At 39.4% G+C, this 17,357-nt stretch overlaps 3 protein-coding genes across 9 annotated transcripts in view; 2 read left to right on the forward strand and 1 right to left on the reverse strand.

The window, feature by feature from the left end:
• The window catches only part of rnf32 (ring finger protein 32), a 77,690-nt gene extending 70,133 nt beyond the window's left edge, over positions 1 to 7,557 (forward strand). For 2 of the 5 annotated variants that reach the window (XM_059971864.1, XM_059971867.1), the window contains one exon: positions 5,469 to 7,539. In XM_059971864.1, coding sequence (XP_059827847.1) covers positions 5,469 to 5,729 — 261 coding nt within the window. In that variant the 3' untranslated portion in view covers positions 5,730 to 7,539. Of the gene's footprint in view, positions 1 to 5,468 lie in introns of all 5 variants that reach the window. The other 3 variants (XM_059971868.1, XM_059971866.1, XM_059971869.1) reach the window with 3 other exon arrangements.
• Positions 7,558 to 9,253: 1,696 nt separating this feature from the next.
• Positions 9,254 to 17,357, reverse strand: part of lmbr1 (limb development membrane protein 1) — a 211,461-nt gene continuing 203,357 nt past the window's right edge. For all 3 annotated transcript variants that reach the window (XM_059971871.1, XM_059971870.1, XM_059971873.1), the window contains one exon: positions 9,254 to 14,640. In XM_059971871.1, coding sequence (XP_059827854.1) covers positions 14,555 to 14,640 — 86 coding nt within the window. In that variant the 3' untranslated portion in view covers positions 9,254 to 14,554. The remainder of the gene's footprint in view (positions 14,641 to 17,357) is intronic.
• LOC132395372 (general transcription factor II-I repeat domain-containing protein 2-like) lies at positions 14,652 to 17,255 on the forward strand. Its single transcript, XM_059971874.1, has 2 exons — positions 14,652 to 16,012; positions 16,196 to 17,255. Exons 1-2 carry the CDS (start codon positions 15,946 to 15,948, stop codon positions 16,501 to 16,503), a joined length of 375 nt encoding a protein of 124 aa, XP_059827857.1. The 5' UTR covers positions 14,652 to 15,945; the 3' UTR covers positions 16,504 to 17,255.

Below are 17,357 nucleotides of genomic sequence, written 5' to 3' on the forward strand. Positions count from 1 at the left end.
GGATAGTGTAGAGGATTGTTGAAGATTGCAGAGAGACATTGATAGGATGCAGAAGTGGGCTGAGAAGTGGCAGATGGAGTTCAACCTGGAGAAGTGTGAGGTGATACACTTTGGAAGGACAAACTCCAAAGCAGGGTACAAAGTAAATGGCAGGATACTTGGGAGTGTGGAGGAGCTGAGAGATCTGGGGGAACATGTCCACAGATCCCTGAAAGTTGCCTCACAGGTAGATAGGGTAGTTAAGAAAGCTCATGGGGCATTAGCTTTCATAACTCGAGGGATAGAGTTTAAGAGTTGCTAGGTAATGATGCAGCTCTATAAAACTCTGGTTAGGCCACACTTGGAGTACTGTGTCCAGTTCTGGTCGCCTCACTATAGGAAGGATGTGGAAGCATTAGAAAGGGTACAAAGGAGATTTACCAGGATGCTGATTGGTTTAGAGAGTATGCATTATGATCAGAGATTAAGGGAGCTTGGGCTTTACTCTTTGGAGAGAAGGAGGATGAGAGGAGACATGATAGAGGTGTACAAGATATTAAGAGGGATAGGTAGAGTGGACAGCCAGTGCCTTTTCCCCAGGCCACCACTGCTCAGTACAAGAGGACATGGCTTTACGTTAAGGGGAGGGAAGTTCAAGGGGGATATTAGAGGAAGATTTTTCACTCAGAGAATGGTTGGTGCATGGAATGCATTGCCTGAGTCAGTGGTGGAGGCAGATACACGAGTGAAATTTAAGAGACTACAAGACAGGTATATGGAGGAATTTAAGTTGAGGGGTTATATGGGAGGCAGGGTTTAAGGGTTGGCTCAACATTGCGGGCCGAAGGGCCTGTACTTTGCTGTATTATTCTTTGTTCTGTGTTCTATTGCAATGTAATGCTGCCGTAAAGCTAACAAATTTCACAGCATATGCCAGTGATATTAAACCTGATTCTAATTGTGATTCTGACTTTGCCTAGTGTCTCACAGCTGAGTGCATCTGCATCAGTGCCATCCCCAACCCTTGGCACTCCTTCTCTGCCACCTGTCTCACCCTCTCCTGCAGCACTCCACTCGCCATTCCCAAATTCCTTTGCTCCCACTGGATTTAAAAACTCACACTCCACTCAACATTGACAAAAAACAATACTGTACAAAACACTTAGACACCCTAGCTATAAAACATAGAAACGTAGAAAATAGGTGCAGGAGTAGGCCATTTGGCCCTTTGAGCCTGCACCGCCATTCAGTATGATCATGGCTGATCATCCAACTCAGAACCCTGTACCTGCTTTCTCTCCATACCCCCTGATCCCTTTAGCCACAAGGGCCATATCTAACTTCCTCTTAAGTGGCAGAGAATTCCACAGATTCACCACTCTATGTGTGAAGAAGTTTTTCCTCATCTCGGTCCTAAAAGGCTTCCCCTTTATCCTTAAACTGTGACCCCTCGTTCTGGACTTCCCCAACATCGGAAACAATCTTCCTGCATCTCGCCTGTCCCAATCCCTTTAGAATTTTATACGTTTCAATAAGATCCCCCCTCAATCTTCTAAATTCCAGTGAGTATAAGCCTAGTTGATCCAGTCTTTCTTCATATGAAAGTCCTGCCATCCCAGGAATCAATCTGGTGACCCTTCTGTATACTCCCTCTATGGCAAGAATGTCTTTCCTCAGATTAGGGGACCAAAACTGCACACAATATTCTAGGTGCGGTCTCACCAAGGCCTTGTACAACTGCAGTAGAACCTCCCTGCTCCTGTACTCAAATCCTTTTGCTATGAATGCCAACATACCATTTGCCTTTTTCACCACCTGCTGTACCTGCATGCCCACCTTCAATGACTGGTGTACAATGACACCCAGGTCTCGTTGCATCTCCCCTTTTCCTAATCGGCCACCATTCAGATAATAATCAGTTTTCCTGTTCTTGCAACCAAAGTGGGTAACCTCACATTAAATTGCATCTGCCATGAATTTGCCCACTCACCTAACCTATCCAAGTCACCCTGCATCCTCTTAGCATCCTCCTCACAGCTAACACCTCCGCCCAGCTTTGTGTCATCCACAAACTTGGAGATGCTGCATTTAATTCCCTCGTCTAAATCATTAATATATATTGTAAACAACTGGGGTCCCAGCACTGACCCTTGCGGTACCCCACTAGTCACTGCCTGCCATTCTGAAAAGGTCCCGTTTACTCCCACTCTTTGCTTCCTGTCTGCCAACCAATTCTCTATCCACATCAATACCACACCCCCAATACCATGTGCTTTAAGTTTGCTCACTAATCTCCTGTGCGGGACCTTGTCAAAAGCCTTTTGAAAATCCAGATATGCCACATCCACTGGCTCTCCCCTATCCACTCTTCTAGTTACATCTTCAAAAAATTATGTAAGATTCATCAGGCATGATTTTCCTTTCACAATCCATGCTGACTTTGTCCCATGATTTCACCTCTTTCCTAATGTGTTGTTATCACATCTTTGATAACCGACTCTAGCATCTTCTCCACCACCGATGTAAGACTAACCAGTCTATAATTCCCCAGTTTCTCTCTCCCTCCTTTTTTAAAAAGTGGGGTTACATTAGCCACCCTCCAATCCTCAGGAACTAATCCAGAATCTAAGGAATTTTGAAAAATTATCACTAATGCATCCACTATTTCTTGGGCTACTTCCTTAAGCACTCTGGGATGCAGACCATCTGGCCCTGGGGATTCATCTAACTTTAATCCCTTCAATTTACCTAACACCACTTCCCTACTAACGTGTATTTCCCTCAGTTCCTCCATTTCACTAGACCCTCGGTCCCTTACTATTTCCGGAAGATTATTTATGTCCTCCTTAGTGAAGACACAACCAAAGTAGTTATTCAATTGGTCTGCCATGTCTTTGTTCCCTGTGATCATTTCACCTGTTTCTGACTATAAAGGACCTACATTTGTCTTGACCAATCTTTTTCTTTTCATGTATCTATAAAAGCTTTTACAGTCAGTTTTTATGTTCCCTGCCAGCTTTCTCTCAATCTTTTTTCCCTTTCCTAATTAAGCCCTTTGTCCTCCTCTGCTGATCCCTGAATTTCTCCCAGTCCTCAGGAGTGCCACTTTTTTTGGCTAATTTATATGTTTCTTCTTTGGACTTGATACTATCCCTAATTTCCCTTGTCAGCCACGGGTGTACCTTCCCTGGTTTATTCTTTTGCCAAACTGGGATGAACAATTGTTGTAGTTCATCCATGTGATCTTTAAATGCTTGCCATTGCATATCCACCGTCAACCCTTTAAGTATCATTTGCCATTCTATCTTAGCTAATTCACGTCTCATACCTTCAAAATTACCCTTCTTTATGTTCAGAACCTTTGTTTCTGAATTAACTCTGTCACTCTCCATCTTAATGAAGAATTCCACCATATTATGGTCACTCTTACCCAAGGGGCCTCGCACAACAAGATTGCTAACTAACCCTTCCTCATTGCTCAATACCCAATCCAGAATGGCCTGCTCTCTAGTTGGTTCCTCGACATGTTGGTTCAGAAAACCATCCCGCATACATTCCAAGAAATCCTCTTCCTCAGCACCCTTACCAATTTGGTTCACCCAATCTATATGTAGATTGAAGTCACCCATTATAACTACTGTTCCTTTATTGCATGCATTTCTAATTTCCTGTTTAATGCCATCCCCAACCTCACTACTACTGTTAGGTGGCCTGTACACAACTCCCATCAGCGTTTTCTGCCCCTTAGTGTTATGCAGCTCTACCCATATCGATTCCACATCCTCCAGGCTAATGTCCTTCCTTTCTATTGCGTTAATCTCCTCTCTAACCAGCAAAGCTACCTCACCTCCTTTTCTTTCCTGTCTATCCCTCCTGAATATTGAATATCCCTGGATGTTGAGCTCCCATCCTTGGTCACCCTGGAGCCATGTCTCTGTGATCCCAACTATATCATATTCATTAATAACTATCTGCACATTCAATTCATCCACCTTGTTATGAATGCTCCTCGCATTGACACACAAAGCCTTCAGGCTTGTTTTTACAACACTCTTAGCCCTTATACAATTATGTTGAAAAGTGGCTCTTTTTGCTTTTTGCCCTGAATTTGCCTGCCTGCCACTTTTACTTTTCACACTACTTTTTGCTTCTACCCTCATTTTACACCCCTCTGTGTCTCTGCACTTGTTCCCATCCCCCTGCCACATTAGTTTAAAGCCTCCTGAACAGCAGTAGCAAACGCTTCCCCTAGGACATTGGTTCCAGTCCAGGTGCAGACCGTCCTGTTTATACCAGTCCCACCTCCCCCAAAACTGGTTCCAATGCCCCAGAAATTTGAATCCCTCCCCCTTGCACCATTTTTCAAGCCACGTATTCATCTGAAATATCTTCCTATTTTTTCTCTGACTAGCACATGGCACTGGTAGTAATCCAGAGATTATTACCTTTGTGGTCCACTTTTTAGTTTATCTCCTAACTCCCTAAATTCACCTTGTAGGACCTCATCCCATTTTTTTACCTAGATCGTTGGTACCTATGTGCACCACGACCATTGGCTGTTCACCTTCCCATTCCAGAATGTCCTGCAGCCGCTCATAGACATCCTTGACCCTTGCACCAGGGAGGCAACATACCATCCTGGAGTCTCTTTTGTGGCCACAGAAACACCTATCTATCCCCCTTACAATCGAATCCTCTATGACTATAGCTCTCCCACTCCTTTTCCTTCCCTCCTGTGCTGCAGAGCCACCCATGGTGCAATGAACTCGGCTGCTGCTGCCTTCCTCTGATGAGACATCTCCCCCAACAGTATCCAAAACAATATATCTGTTTAGGAGGGAGATGACCTCAGGGGACTCCTGCACTACCTGCCTACTGCTATGCTGTCTAGTGGCCATCCCTTCCCTTTCTGCCTGTGTAGCCTTTACCTGCGGTGTGGCCAACTCACTGAACGTGCTATTCACGACTTTCTCAGCATCGCGGATGCTCCAGTATGAATCCAATTGCAGCTCCAGACGTATGTTCCTAAGACTCATGCACAGTACTATATGAAATTTGTTTTGTGACTGAGTACAGTGCAAGACAAAGGTCAAATTATAAGGATATGGCAATCATATGGCTACAGTCAAAAAGTAATGTTCCACTATTTAGCAGTGCATAGTGATATTTGAAATGGCCCTGCTCAATGTCAAGAAGCCTTATTTAGAAAATGTATTGTCTTCTTAAAAAGCATCGACCATTGTGGAAATCCTGGTACATTAAATACAGGAGACTAAATTGGCACAATTACACTGAAAATTTTAAGTTTTTGTTTAAAAGGGACCAATACCTCTACCAAGGTAGTAGACTGAATAGTTTAATACTTAGTGAATTTTAAAAATAAAAATTCCATTTATATCTTTGTTGAGTATATTCAGTATTGTGTAGCCATTATAGTAAACTATTATTTGTTGTTTTGTCAAATGTGTTTTTTTTTTACCTATTTTCAGGCAATCCAGAGAGAAACATTTGATTGTCCAATTTGTATCACCCCATTGGATCACTTAAGCAACATATTGTACCAAGCTGAAGGACCTGGCAGAGGAGAGAAAAGTGGTTCACTTGTGCGTCAAACAGTGCTACTGTCTTGCTCACACACCTTTCATTACGCTTGCCTGCAGGCCTTTGAGGACTTTTCAGAGGGAGAAAACCACATTTGCCCATTATGTAGATCAACCTATGAAAAGAAGGTTTTGAGTAACAAGCTATAAATCTCTACTTTGTCCAAAAAAAGGGAATTTTCATCCCTGTTCATTTGAGTTCTCAATAAACATAATGTGTCAAATCATTTTTGAGAAGATTCCTATTCCTCGTGGATCTCGCTTCTAAAACTAAACTTTATAAAAATAATAGAAGAATAAATGCTTTGACAATTTAGGGAATAGATCATCTTTTATCATAATGAATTCCGCATACTATATGCTTCATGTCTTCAACAATTTTTTCCAATTGTTTCATGGTCAGCTTGAAATTCTTGATTTTTGACTGCTTCCCATATTAAATCTGTTTATTCTACTCTGTAATGGAACATAAGCATTCTACCCATAATATGCTGCATCACAGATGATTAACCACTAAAAGTTCACAAGCTGCCTGTTTACACTGAGACCACTATTCTCATTGGTTGGAATAGTTGGTTGAATGGGCAAATTATGGTCAGTTTGTCAAGAAGTTGCATTTTTTTTAAACCACAGAACTCATCTTTTGACAGCCAAGTCAGATGGGTATGTTTCTTGTGGATGCTGCAGTTATTTGCCACTGAGATCCAAATTTAAAAGATAGACTAGTCACTGTGTCAAATCATTCCAACATTGTGGAAACATTCTCTTCTCCCTTTTCACTCCTCAACAATTTAGAATGTTGACCATATTTAATGTGCTTTTTTTTATCCAGAGAATACAAATATTCAATTTTAATTGTTATATTAAAACCCTAAATATTAAAAATGCATAATATTTCATTTCTCTGTCAATAGTAATGCCAGCATCTTTAGCAAGACCTCATAACTACAATGAATCATTCTACTATAATCTTGGTGAATTTATAACCTTTATGCTTCCCTTTACTGGACTGACCAAAACTACTGTGACTTGACTTTACAGATGGATGCCAAACCATTATCTAGAAATGTGAACCCTTTATTCCTGCAACTATTCCCAATTTATCTAACATATAGTTTAGGGATTAATTTGAAAATAACAATCATTCAGGGCACGTTTCTACATTTTTAAACTCCCTGTCCAAGACAAAGTAGAAATATATTTATACCATTGGTTCAAATTTGGCCAATGCTGGTTGACTGGCCTCTTTACTCCCAAATGTTTTCTAAAAAACAGTTTCATTACACTCCTCACAACAGTAGGGAAACAGTCAACATCGACATTGTAAATAGACATGTCAGCACAATGCATAACAGTATAATGCTTTATAGCACCAGTGATCAGAGATCACCGGATGTCATTGAGACTACTTGATACAAAATGATGCATTTGACAGCATAATCTTACCAAAAGTTCTGCATAGAAGTGCAATTAAAAAGCTTTGTACAATGAATGAGAAGCTTCATTCTTGTGAGAGTTGAACACTTGATGGAATTTGTTGAGCAGTAAATATTTTTCAACTCAGTGGATATGTAACAATTCACTTCAGATTTAAAAAATTCCCCTTAATTGACATGGTCACTCTTCAGTCCAGGACCAATACTGTATCAGGTCCAACCCTACATCAATACAGTATGACCTTAAATTTCTTCTGTTGAATATCTGAGGAAACGTTTATTGGGATTCAGCTAAGAATTTTATTTTATGCCGTAACAAAATAAGGAATCATTCCAGCTGTTTCTCAAATTGTTTCAGCCTTACAATTTTTTTTTAAAAAATCCTCAGCTAGTACAAACATTCTAGGCAGATAATACACAAAGGCAAACTATGGCATAAATGAAAGTATTTTGTAATCTGATTCTCAAGCCAAACAGACTTTAAATAAAAGGACAAGTTTTCTTCACAGCCTTGAATGTAGTTACTGTCTGATCTGGATATTTTCACTCTTGGGTAGAACACATTTCAAAGTTCAAAGTAGATTTATTATCAAAGTACATACTGTGTATGTCATCATATAAAGATTTGTTTTCTTGTGGGCATCTTCAGTAAATCTAAAAACCATAATAAAATCACTGAAAGACTGCACCCAACAGGGTGGACAACTAGTGTGCAAAAGATCACAAGCCATATAGATTCTTCAAAATTGCAATATTTAATATTTAAGATGATGTAATGTTAGAAGCCAAAGTAGACTTTAAGTGAAATAGTGACAGCTGAGCAGGAATTGGAGAGTAGAGCAGCCAGCCAGCAAAATATTCCAATATAGTGTGAAGTTTATAAGGACATGGCTGAGGACTTCGGTAGAGAAAATGGGTGAAAGGGTCAGTAACTTAAGGATATTCAGATTATTTGCTAGGTTACCTTTGTAGCTTGCAGGAGATTTGGGAGATTTCTCCTTGGTGGTTTTACCATAGTTCAAATTTTTGATCTAATGTGTGAGGCACAGAGATTCTTAATTAGCAAGAAAACTCCTGGATTAGAGAGCATATCTTAGGAGGAAATGTTGAGTGAACTGGGGCTTTCCCCTTTGGAAAGGAGGATGAGATACGACTTGATGGAGGTGTGTAAGATTATAAGTGGTACAAATAAAGTGAACATTCAGTGTTTTTTTTTCCCAGAGCAACAATGGACAATACCAGAGGACATCCTTTTAAGGTGACTGGAGGAAGGTTTAGGGGAGATGTCAGAGGTAGATTTATTTATTTTACACTAAGTGGTAAATGTTTGGAATGCACTGCCAGGGTCATGTTTGAGGCAGATCCATTAGGGACATTTAAGTAACTCTTAGATAGGCACATGGGCTGTGTGGATAAGAAGGGTTAGATTGATCAGGCAATGTGTAAGGGAAGAGTTGAATTTGCGCAATAGTGTCTAGTGCATATATTCATGTTTACATCAACATTGCTAAGGTAGAGAGGGTTGAAAGCTTCAAGTTCCTAATGTAACGCCATCAGTAGCCTGTCCTGGTCTAACGATGTAGATACATGGCCAGGAAAACACACCAGCATCTCTACTTCCACAGGTAGCTAGGGAAATTTGGCAAGTCCCCTGTGACCAATTTTTATGAATAAACTACAGATGTATCTATCTGAATGTATTATGTCTTGGTATGATAACTGCTCTGCCAGAGACTAAAAGAAACTGAAGAGTTATAGACGCAACTTGGCACATCACAAAAATCAGCCTCGCCTCCATGGACTTACACTTCTCGCTGCCTCAGTGAAGCAGCCAGCATAATCGAAAGACCCCACCCATTCTGGGCATTCTCTCTTTTCCCCTCTCCACGTGTGGCAGAAGATTAAAAAGCCTGAAAGCACTTACCTCCAGGCTGAAGGACACCTATCTCATGGTTATGACTATTGAACAGTCCCTTTGTACAATAAGATGGCCTCTTCACCTCAATTTACCTTGTTAAGGCCTTGCACCATATTGTCTTCCTGCACTAAAATTTCTCTAACATTTTATTCTGTTATTGTTTTCCCTTGTACTGCTGATGTGATGAAGTATTCTGGGTGGACAGCATGCAAAACAAAGATTTTCACTGTATTTCAGTGCGTGACCATAATAATAACAAAACCACATTACCCACACAACACTGCATTTTGACAGATTAAATAAATATGGAGAAGCACATGACACAGTTAACTGAATTTATTGTAAACACTGGAGTCACAATGTAAGATTTGATTACAAACTATTTTACAAAATAAACTATAAACATAAGATAGATACAATGTTGATGTTACATTCTCAGTTGCAACAATGAAACAAGGCTAACATGCAATATGTCAATAACTGGAACACACAGGATCTGTACCCTAGATATCAAAATTATCCTAATGAATTGGCAGCTACTGGCTTGAGTTTCTGCAAGCTACATCTGAATAAATTCTGCAGAAGAATCTAGTTTGCATTAGAATAATATGTAACAAATGTAATTATAAAAAATGTTTTACTGATATGGGCGCTATTGGGAAGCAGCATTTGTGAGATACAGGAACCAGCTACTCATCAAAATCTTTGGAATGCTGAGCAAAACGACTGTTATGCTTACACTATATGATCATTTCCAGTGTACAGTAGAGGAATCTAGACTTAGCATGAGAAAACAGATGTTGAAAATAGCTCACACGAGTCCATCGTACATAACACAAAAGCTCTGCCATAACACAAAGAACAGATGGGTAAAGCTAACATCTTCAGTAGCCTACTAATATGTTGGAAAATAACAACTGTTGTTTTATTTCCACCATATCCAGCATAGTAACTAATATTAGTGGGGTGTCTACACACCTATAACATAATTTTAAGTACCCAAAAGAAAATTAAATGTTAAATTTTGGTAAAGCCTGAGCTGCTTGGCATTCACAAACTATCACACTATTTGACAATAAGAAAAATTATTGCTTGTTTATGAACTCAGATCCTTTCTTGACTGCCTAATTTTTCATAAAATGTCACCATCTAAACAAAAAATTGTTAAGAAAAATCAGAACCCTTTTCAATACCACTGTAAAATTCCTATTTAAATAACCAAGTAGGTGTTTCTCAAAGCAATTGCATCAACACATTGAATCTAAACAAACATGACTCTTCGCAGTGATGTAATTACAACTTCAGAGTTGGTAATGGAAACAAATAAGCAGCTGCCAATTCATCAAACTGCAATCTACCACTGAATATTGTCCACAAGAGGAAACAATCTAAAGTGTTGTTTCACAGCCTAGTTCTCAAAGTTTTCACATTTGAAATGGTTGGATTTATATACACATTTGAAAAAAGGTCACAATATGCTTCCATTTATTTTCCCAGTAATCCAACTATGAATAGAAGTCAGATAAATTCCAAGTCTGCACACACCAGTACAACTATGGCCTTTATCCAACATTAATTTTACTGGTATCACATAATGGGCTGTTCTAAGTTTACTCAATCAGAATTATCTGTATTTTGCAGTTCCTTTTAATTGCAATATAACAAGAAAATATTTCTACATGTCAGATCACAGTACATAAGACAATAAAGATGCAATTTACTATAATGAGCTCTATCAATATATGTACACAAAAACTGCTACAAAAATGTGATCAAAAGATAACTCAAAACAACTTTGAATTGTGAGTTATGAAGAAAAATCACAGTGTATTTGTCATTAAAGAAACTCTTCATAGGTAAGATGCTGGGATGTTTGTAACTGGTTAACATAACACTACACATGTAGACATTTTTGGTCACTGTAAATAATTGTACATAAAAAAGCTATGAAATCTATTGGGACTGATTTTTATTATCATATCAGGACCTTTTGGTTTCACTAGCAAAGCCAACTAAACATTGGAGATTTGCTAAGATAAAGGGCTGGGTAAAACTCAAGTGACTAAAACAAAAGTTATGGTACATTTCCTGACAATCTGTTGCCTTTCCTCTGATCTTGATTACTGCACCAGACTCACAAGTAGCTGTTACCAGGCAAAAACCAAATTAACTCAAATACCACCTGTCATGAGAACTTGTTTTTATTTTCATATTCACAAGTTTGTATTTTCAATGCAGGAGAATTCTGTGCTAGCAATTTACTTCATCTTGTGCATTCACACTACTGGCTTTTCTAATTCATGCTTGGTGAGAATGATCTCTGTGGATATCCTCTTAAAAAGCAGCCAACTTCCATAAACCAGCAGGGCACTGCTGTCTGACACACTGGTCCAGAATGCAAACACACTGATCAGCTGTCACTTAATTCCTCTTGAGCTGATGATGAAAACCTGATAATAGCTTATATGCCTGCAATAACTTTGTCTATGAGATTATGGTTTTGTAGCATTACCATCCCCTCCCCCACTCCGCCATCCCTACAAATTATCATCAGCCTGCCTGCCAACATAATGCATTCCTCTCACATAGAAAGTGCCTCAAATTCAATGGATTAAACACTGCTTCCTAGCCCTCTCTCAGGAATGTAAAACTTTTCAATGCAAATTAAATTTGAATTCTAGCAACATACAGCATAGCACTCTTAAAAAGTACAGGAAAGCAATATCACACTAACAGTTCTTTCCCATCTCCCCCCCACCCCCCCCCCCCCCCCCCACCGGCAATCCCACCAAAAACATGTTAGGTCCCTAAAACTGCTTAAGTAAGTGATGGATACAGGTCTGCATTTGATGATGATGCTAAAAATCCTTGATGACGTCTGATTTTATTATAGCAGTAATCTTTATGCAATTTTATTAGGTTCAGCTAAGGACAACGCCATCAGCCTGTGCATATTTGCATCCAAGTGACTTCATTGGAAACTGGAAGCAGTTCCACAGGCAACTTCTACAAGGAATTATCATCACCGGGTACAGTTAAGGAACAATGAGTGGTAATGAAGTAAAATAGAATTGAGAATATACAATATATTGTACTATCAATACAACAGAAAACAGTACTCAGACCACAAACAATTTAAATGGCAAGAGCAGCATGTGTCAAGGTTCTCACCAACATTTTGAAGATTCACCAACATGTTAGTGATTCAGAGATTTTAAAACTTACAAAAAAGCCAAAGCAGCATAAAATGGGATTTATTTTGCTCTCCCATTCCAAACTTCCCATTTCATTGAAAAGGCCAGGCTAAATTTCCCACACACCAAAATGTACTCCACAGTCAATCCCTTTCCTATTCTTTTCCTGAAAGCAATGTTCATGTGGACAGATTGTCTGATACTGGTGAAAAGAACCTTCAGTCAGACATTGCTTCAAGTTACTTCCACACCACACATTTAACCTAGAACTACACAAATAGATTTGTCAAAATGGATCACAGTTAATGTAAACAGAACTAGTATTTAACCTTGATGCAAGCAAGGTCTGTGGAACTCACAATGTGATCAGCATCTTCAAATATATTTGAACAACACATCTCATCTTCCAGGAATAATGCTATAGTTATTAGTTTTCAGCCCAGTTTTCCAACAGCAGACTAGGAAAATGAAATTTCTCCCCAACAATCCAAAATCACTTATATTCCAATGACAAATATGAAGCATTTTCCAAAAAATGCTGCCTACACCAATCAAATTAATCTGTTTGGGTAACAGTGATAAGTACAGCATTAATTTTGTAGTGTTTAGTTTTTCATACGAAAACAACTTAAACAATTCCTTTTTATCTGGAACCTGAAATACTACCACATTGACAGGCAACTCAAATATTTCACTAAATGGGTATCAACTCAAATAAACAAAGCCATTAAACAGAATGCCAAGTGAAATTACTGAAGAATTGATAAATCAACTTGTGGTTACATAGCACCTTTCTATATCCTCAGTATATCCTGTTCACTTTACTCTCACAGTATTTTTAAGAATGGTTACTATTATCATGTAGACAACATCCTATATGCATATTTAGGAGAAAAATATTGAAATAGGTTGTAGACAGGAAGTGAGTTCAGGGATAACTCAATTTACATTGCTGGTATCATCCCAAATTAATCACCGGTATAAAGGATGTTCGGTAAAGGTACAAAATGAGTATATCAGATTTTGAATATTGGCAAACTTGTTCCTCTCTCTCCTTTTCTTCACCCCCATCCCTGCCAAGTGCATAGGTTAATTTGCAAGTGTAATAATATGTAAAACTTTTTTGGGATATCCTTTCACATTTGGTTCAGACTACCACAAATCACCATATTGTGCTTACAATCTTCAAAAGAAAATAATGTTAATCGTGGTTTAGAAGGGCTTTATGTAATCCATTTAGTAGTGAACCAGGAAATGGTTACAGAAAATGCTTTAGGAATGATTTTCAACAAACAACTTGATCTGGGATCCCCAGTAGCCAAACTTGTGGCCATTTAACCTTTTTCAAATACAGAAACCTCAACAAATTCAAGCCTTCCCTTGAAGTTGACTCCAGCATAACTATTTAACAATATCATGCAGTAGGCATTAAAACTCATTGCATTGTAGATGAATATTCTAAGCTAACCACTCAATAAATTATTATTGATATAGGGGAATTATAAAATTAATACTTCAAAACGTTGGATATAAATTCCTAGCTGATCTGTACACCAGAATGGGAAAGCCAGGCAGAATCTTCACAGCAATCAGTTCATTTAACTCCATGGGCCAAAAGGTCTGACAGCACCCACATCTTTTCATCAGAACCAACTGAAACCTGGACCATGTTGGGAAACCGCAAGGGCAGAGGTTCCCAATTGCTAGCATAAAAGAGCATTTACTTAATACCTACAGTAATCCATTTGGAAGTTTTACTTTTTTAAAAAATACAAAAGCAGACTGAAAACCAATTTGTTGTAATGCAATAGAAGAGCTTAGGCAACAAACTAAACAGATTTTCCTTCTGCTGACTGTTACTTTCCTGTATTCAACAAAGTACAGTGACTAGAATTATCACACAGTTCAAGCTGGCTCAACTGGAAAGTCAGATTCTGTTCAAATGCAGTAAATGACAACAGCTCCCCAATGTCAATGCGAGTAACAACCAGAATTCCAAAGATCTCCAAAATAGCACACTTGCAGTTAAGACATTGCCAGAAGTGCTTCAGGGCTTAGATTAACAAAGATTTCAGGGACAGACTAACCGATTGGCTCTGAAAAGTATCTTTAATCACAGCCAAATGGATCCCAAATTGTATTCTGGTGTTTTGTAATGGTTAGTCTGAGTGCTGCATGACACTTCAAGCTAACTTGGCACATATTCAGAATCTGACTGCAAAGCAGGGAGACCTAGACATTTACCTCCTGTGCATTTCCTAGTTTGAACTTTCCCACAGCTGAACCTTTAATTCCTTCTAGCAGCAGAAAATAAATGACCATTAAGACTCAAGATGGTGGAGTGGAACGTCATCCAACTGAATCATTTGCTTCCTCCTCCCTTCTTTACGCACACACAAAGTTGTCTTTAAGTTGCCGTTGGTAATCTCAGAATGATTTTTGATGTCCATTTGCAGAATGCAGGACCTTCTCCGTATCTTTTGTTCTATTTGAAAGATGCAAATTATTCAGACCTAGAGAGAAAAAAGAAAATATAGTATTTAAGATTCATGCAGTTTAAATCAATGATGTACAACCATTATCCCTGTATTCAAGTTCATTGCCAAAGACATTTATGCTTAGTATTTTGGCAATAAGATTGAAAAAACATTTTGCAAATATTCACACCACATGGAACAAGATATATTTAATAACATCTTCATAATCTAAAAGCACAATATTGTAGATGCTGAAAATCTGAAATAAGGCTCAGCAGGCCAGGCAGAGGATAGGGATCAAAGAGCTGATATCTCAGTTTGTCAAAATTGGAAAAAGACATTTAAACAAATGAAGGAAATTACAGAGAAGTTATTAGTTAGCAGTGAGGGAAATCCTAGGCCATGGAATAGCATCAGAAATGATGCAGGATTTCAACCTGAAAAGTCGACAAGTCCTCTTCCTCCCCGCAGATTCTGTCTGTCTGCTGTGTTCCTCCAGTAGATTTCTTACTAATCCAGATTCCAGCACTTGCAGTGTTTTGTGTCTACATAAAACACTGTTTAGGCCATATCTGGAATGGAGTTTGTGCAATTCTGGTCCCCACACTATAGTAAGGATCTGACCACACTGGAGAGGTTTGCAGAGAAGATTTGCCATGTTGCCTGCGATAGAACACTTCAGTTATGAAGAGAGACTGGACAGGCAGAGTTTGTTTTCCTTGGAACAAAGCACACTCTAGAGCATATATGTCAAACTCAAGGTCCGCGGGCCAAATCCGGCCCGCGGTGGAATTATCTTTGGCCCGCGAGATAATATCTAATTACTATTAAAGCTGGCCCCAGTAATCGAAGCGCCTATGGCGTATGATATGGCTAATGCTGAGTTTATTCAGGTACCAGGTTTTCAGGGTTTTTAGTATTTATTTGGTTTCCCTGGTTTATTTCCTGAATATCATTAATGAATAAATTTTTTTTCTATTAGAGCTGGCCTGCCGGTATATTGCATGCACCACTAATACTACAAATCCCACAATGCACTGCTAGTGCATTGCTCGCGCTTGCCTTACTCTCTCATCAGCATCCTTATGGCGCTAGTCACGTGTGGTCAACTTTCAGCTATCCCTCACCCCAAAACTGGCTGAACGAAAGGTGGACTTTGAAAACAGGGGTTTTCAAGGCAGGTGGGAGGCAGAGTATATGTTCGCAGATATAAAGGGCAAACCTGTTTGTCTTGTGTGCAGAGACGGTGTGGCTGTAATTAAAGAATATAACGTAAGATGACATTATGAAACGAAACACCGCGACAAATACAAACATCTGGACAAGAAACAGAAGCCCGCGATGTGCGGTCAAAAGAGTGGATTGGTGGGCAGGATCCGGGAGAAGATGCGGGAGGAAAACGGCGCAGGTGAGCTGACAGCTTATCACTGCATCATACACCAGGAATCGTTGTGTGGCAAAGCCTTGAAAATGGAACATATAATAACACGAGCAGTTAACTTCATAAGAGCCAAAGGTTTAAATCACCGCGAGTTCAAGTCGTTTCTGGAGGAGTTGGGTTCAGAATATAATGATTTGCCCTATCACACAGAGGTGCGATGGTTAAGCCAAGGAAAAGTGCTGAAAAGATGTTTCGAGTTGCGTGAGGAGATCTGTCAGTTCATGAAAAGCAAAGGGAAAGACACAACAGAGCTCCGGGATAAAAAGTTGCTTTGTGAAATGGCGTTTCTGTGTGACATCACGAGCCATCTCAATGTGCTCAACCTGCAGCTTCAGGGGCGGGGTCGTGTGATCACAGACATGTACGCTGCAGTGAGGGCTTTTAAAACCAAGCTGCGCCTGTGGGAGACGCAGATGCAGCAAGAAAACTTGAGCCATTTTCCGTGTTGCCAACTATGAAAGAGCAGGTTTCTACCGCAGTGTTCCCATGTGCAGTTTGCTGAAAAACTTAGCATACTTGGTGCCGACTTCACACAGCGATTTGCCGACTTTGAAGCCCAAAAAAGCAGGTTTGAACTGCTCAGTAATCCATTTGCAGCTGAAGTGGAAAGCGCACCAACCAACATACAAATGGAGCTGATTGAACTCCAATGTAGTGACACACTCAAGACAAAGTATGACTCAGTGGGCGCTGCACAGTTTCTACGTTTCATTCCCGACACAATGCCCCAGCTGCGTATCCAAGCTGCTCAAATGCTCTCTATGTTTGGCAGCACATATCTGTGTGAACAACTGTTCTCTTTGATGAACATAAACAAAACATCACACAGGAGTCGTCTTTCTGATGAACACCTTCACTCAATTCTGAGGACTTCCTCAGCTCAGAGCCTGACTCCAAACATTGATGAACTTGCATCCAAGATGAGATGCCAAGTATCTGGCTTAGACTAGTGTGAATCACAGAGTGTTGGCCTGTGGAAAAATGTTTTCATTAGAAATTACTCCAGAAAAGCTGCAGATAAAGCCATAAGAAAATGCAACTGATTTTTTATTTATTTAATGTTCAATGTTGTTTTTGTAGGCAATAACCTAAGCTTTGTTAGTTCCAGGTTAATATGTGTAATAAATTCATTTCAATAAGCTTTGCAATAAACGCTGAACCAGTCCGGCCCTCGACTTGTACCGATTTTTTAATTTTGGCCCACTGTGTATTTGAGTTTGACACCCCTGCCAGAGTTATGTAAAATTATAAATGACACATATAGGATTGACAGTAAGCCACATCCCTGCAACAGAGGTCCCCGTGACTATAG

Source organism: Hypanus sabinus, chromosome 6 (genome assembly GCF_030144855.1).
Source record: "Hypanus sabinus isolate sHypSab1 chromosome 6, sHypSab1.hap1, whole genome shotgun sequence".
Taxonomy (NCBI): Eukaryota; Metazoa; Chordata; class Chondrichthyes; order Myliobatiformes; family Dasyatidae; genus Hypanus; species Hypanus sabinus.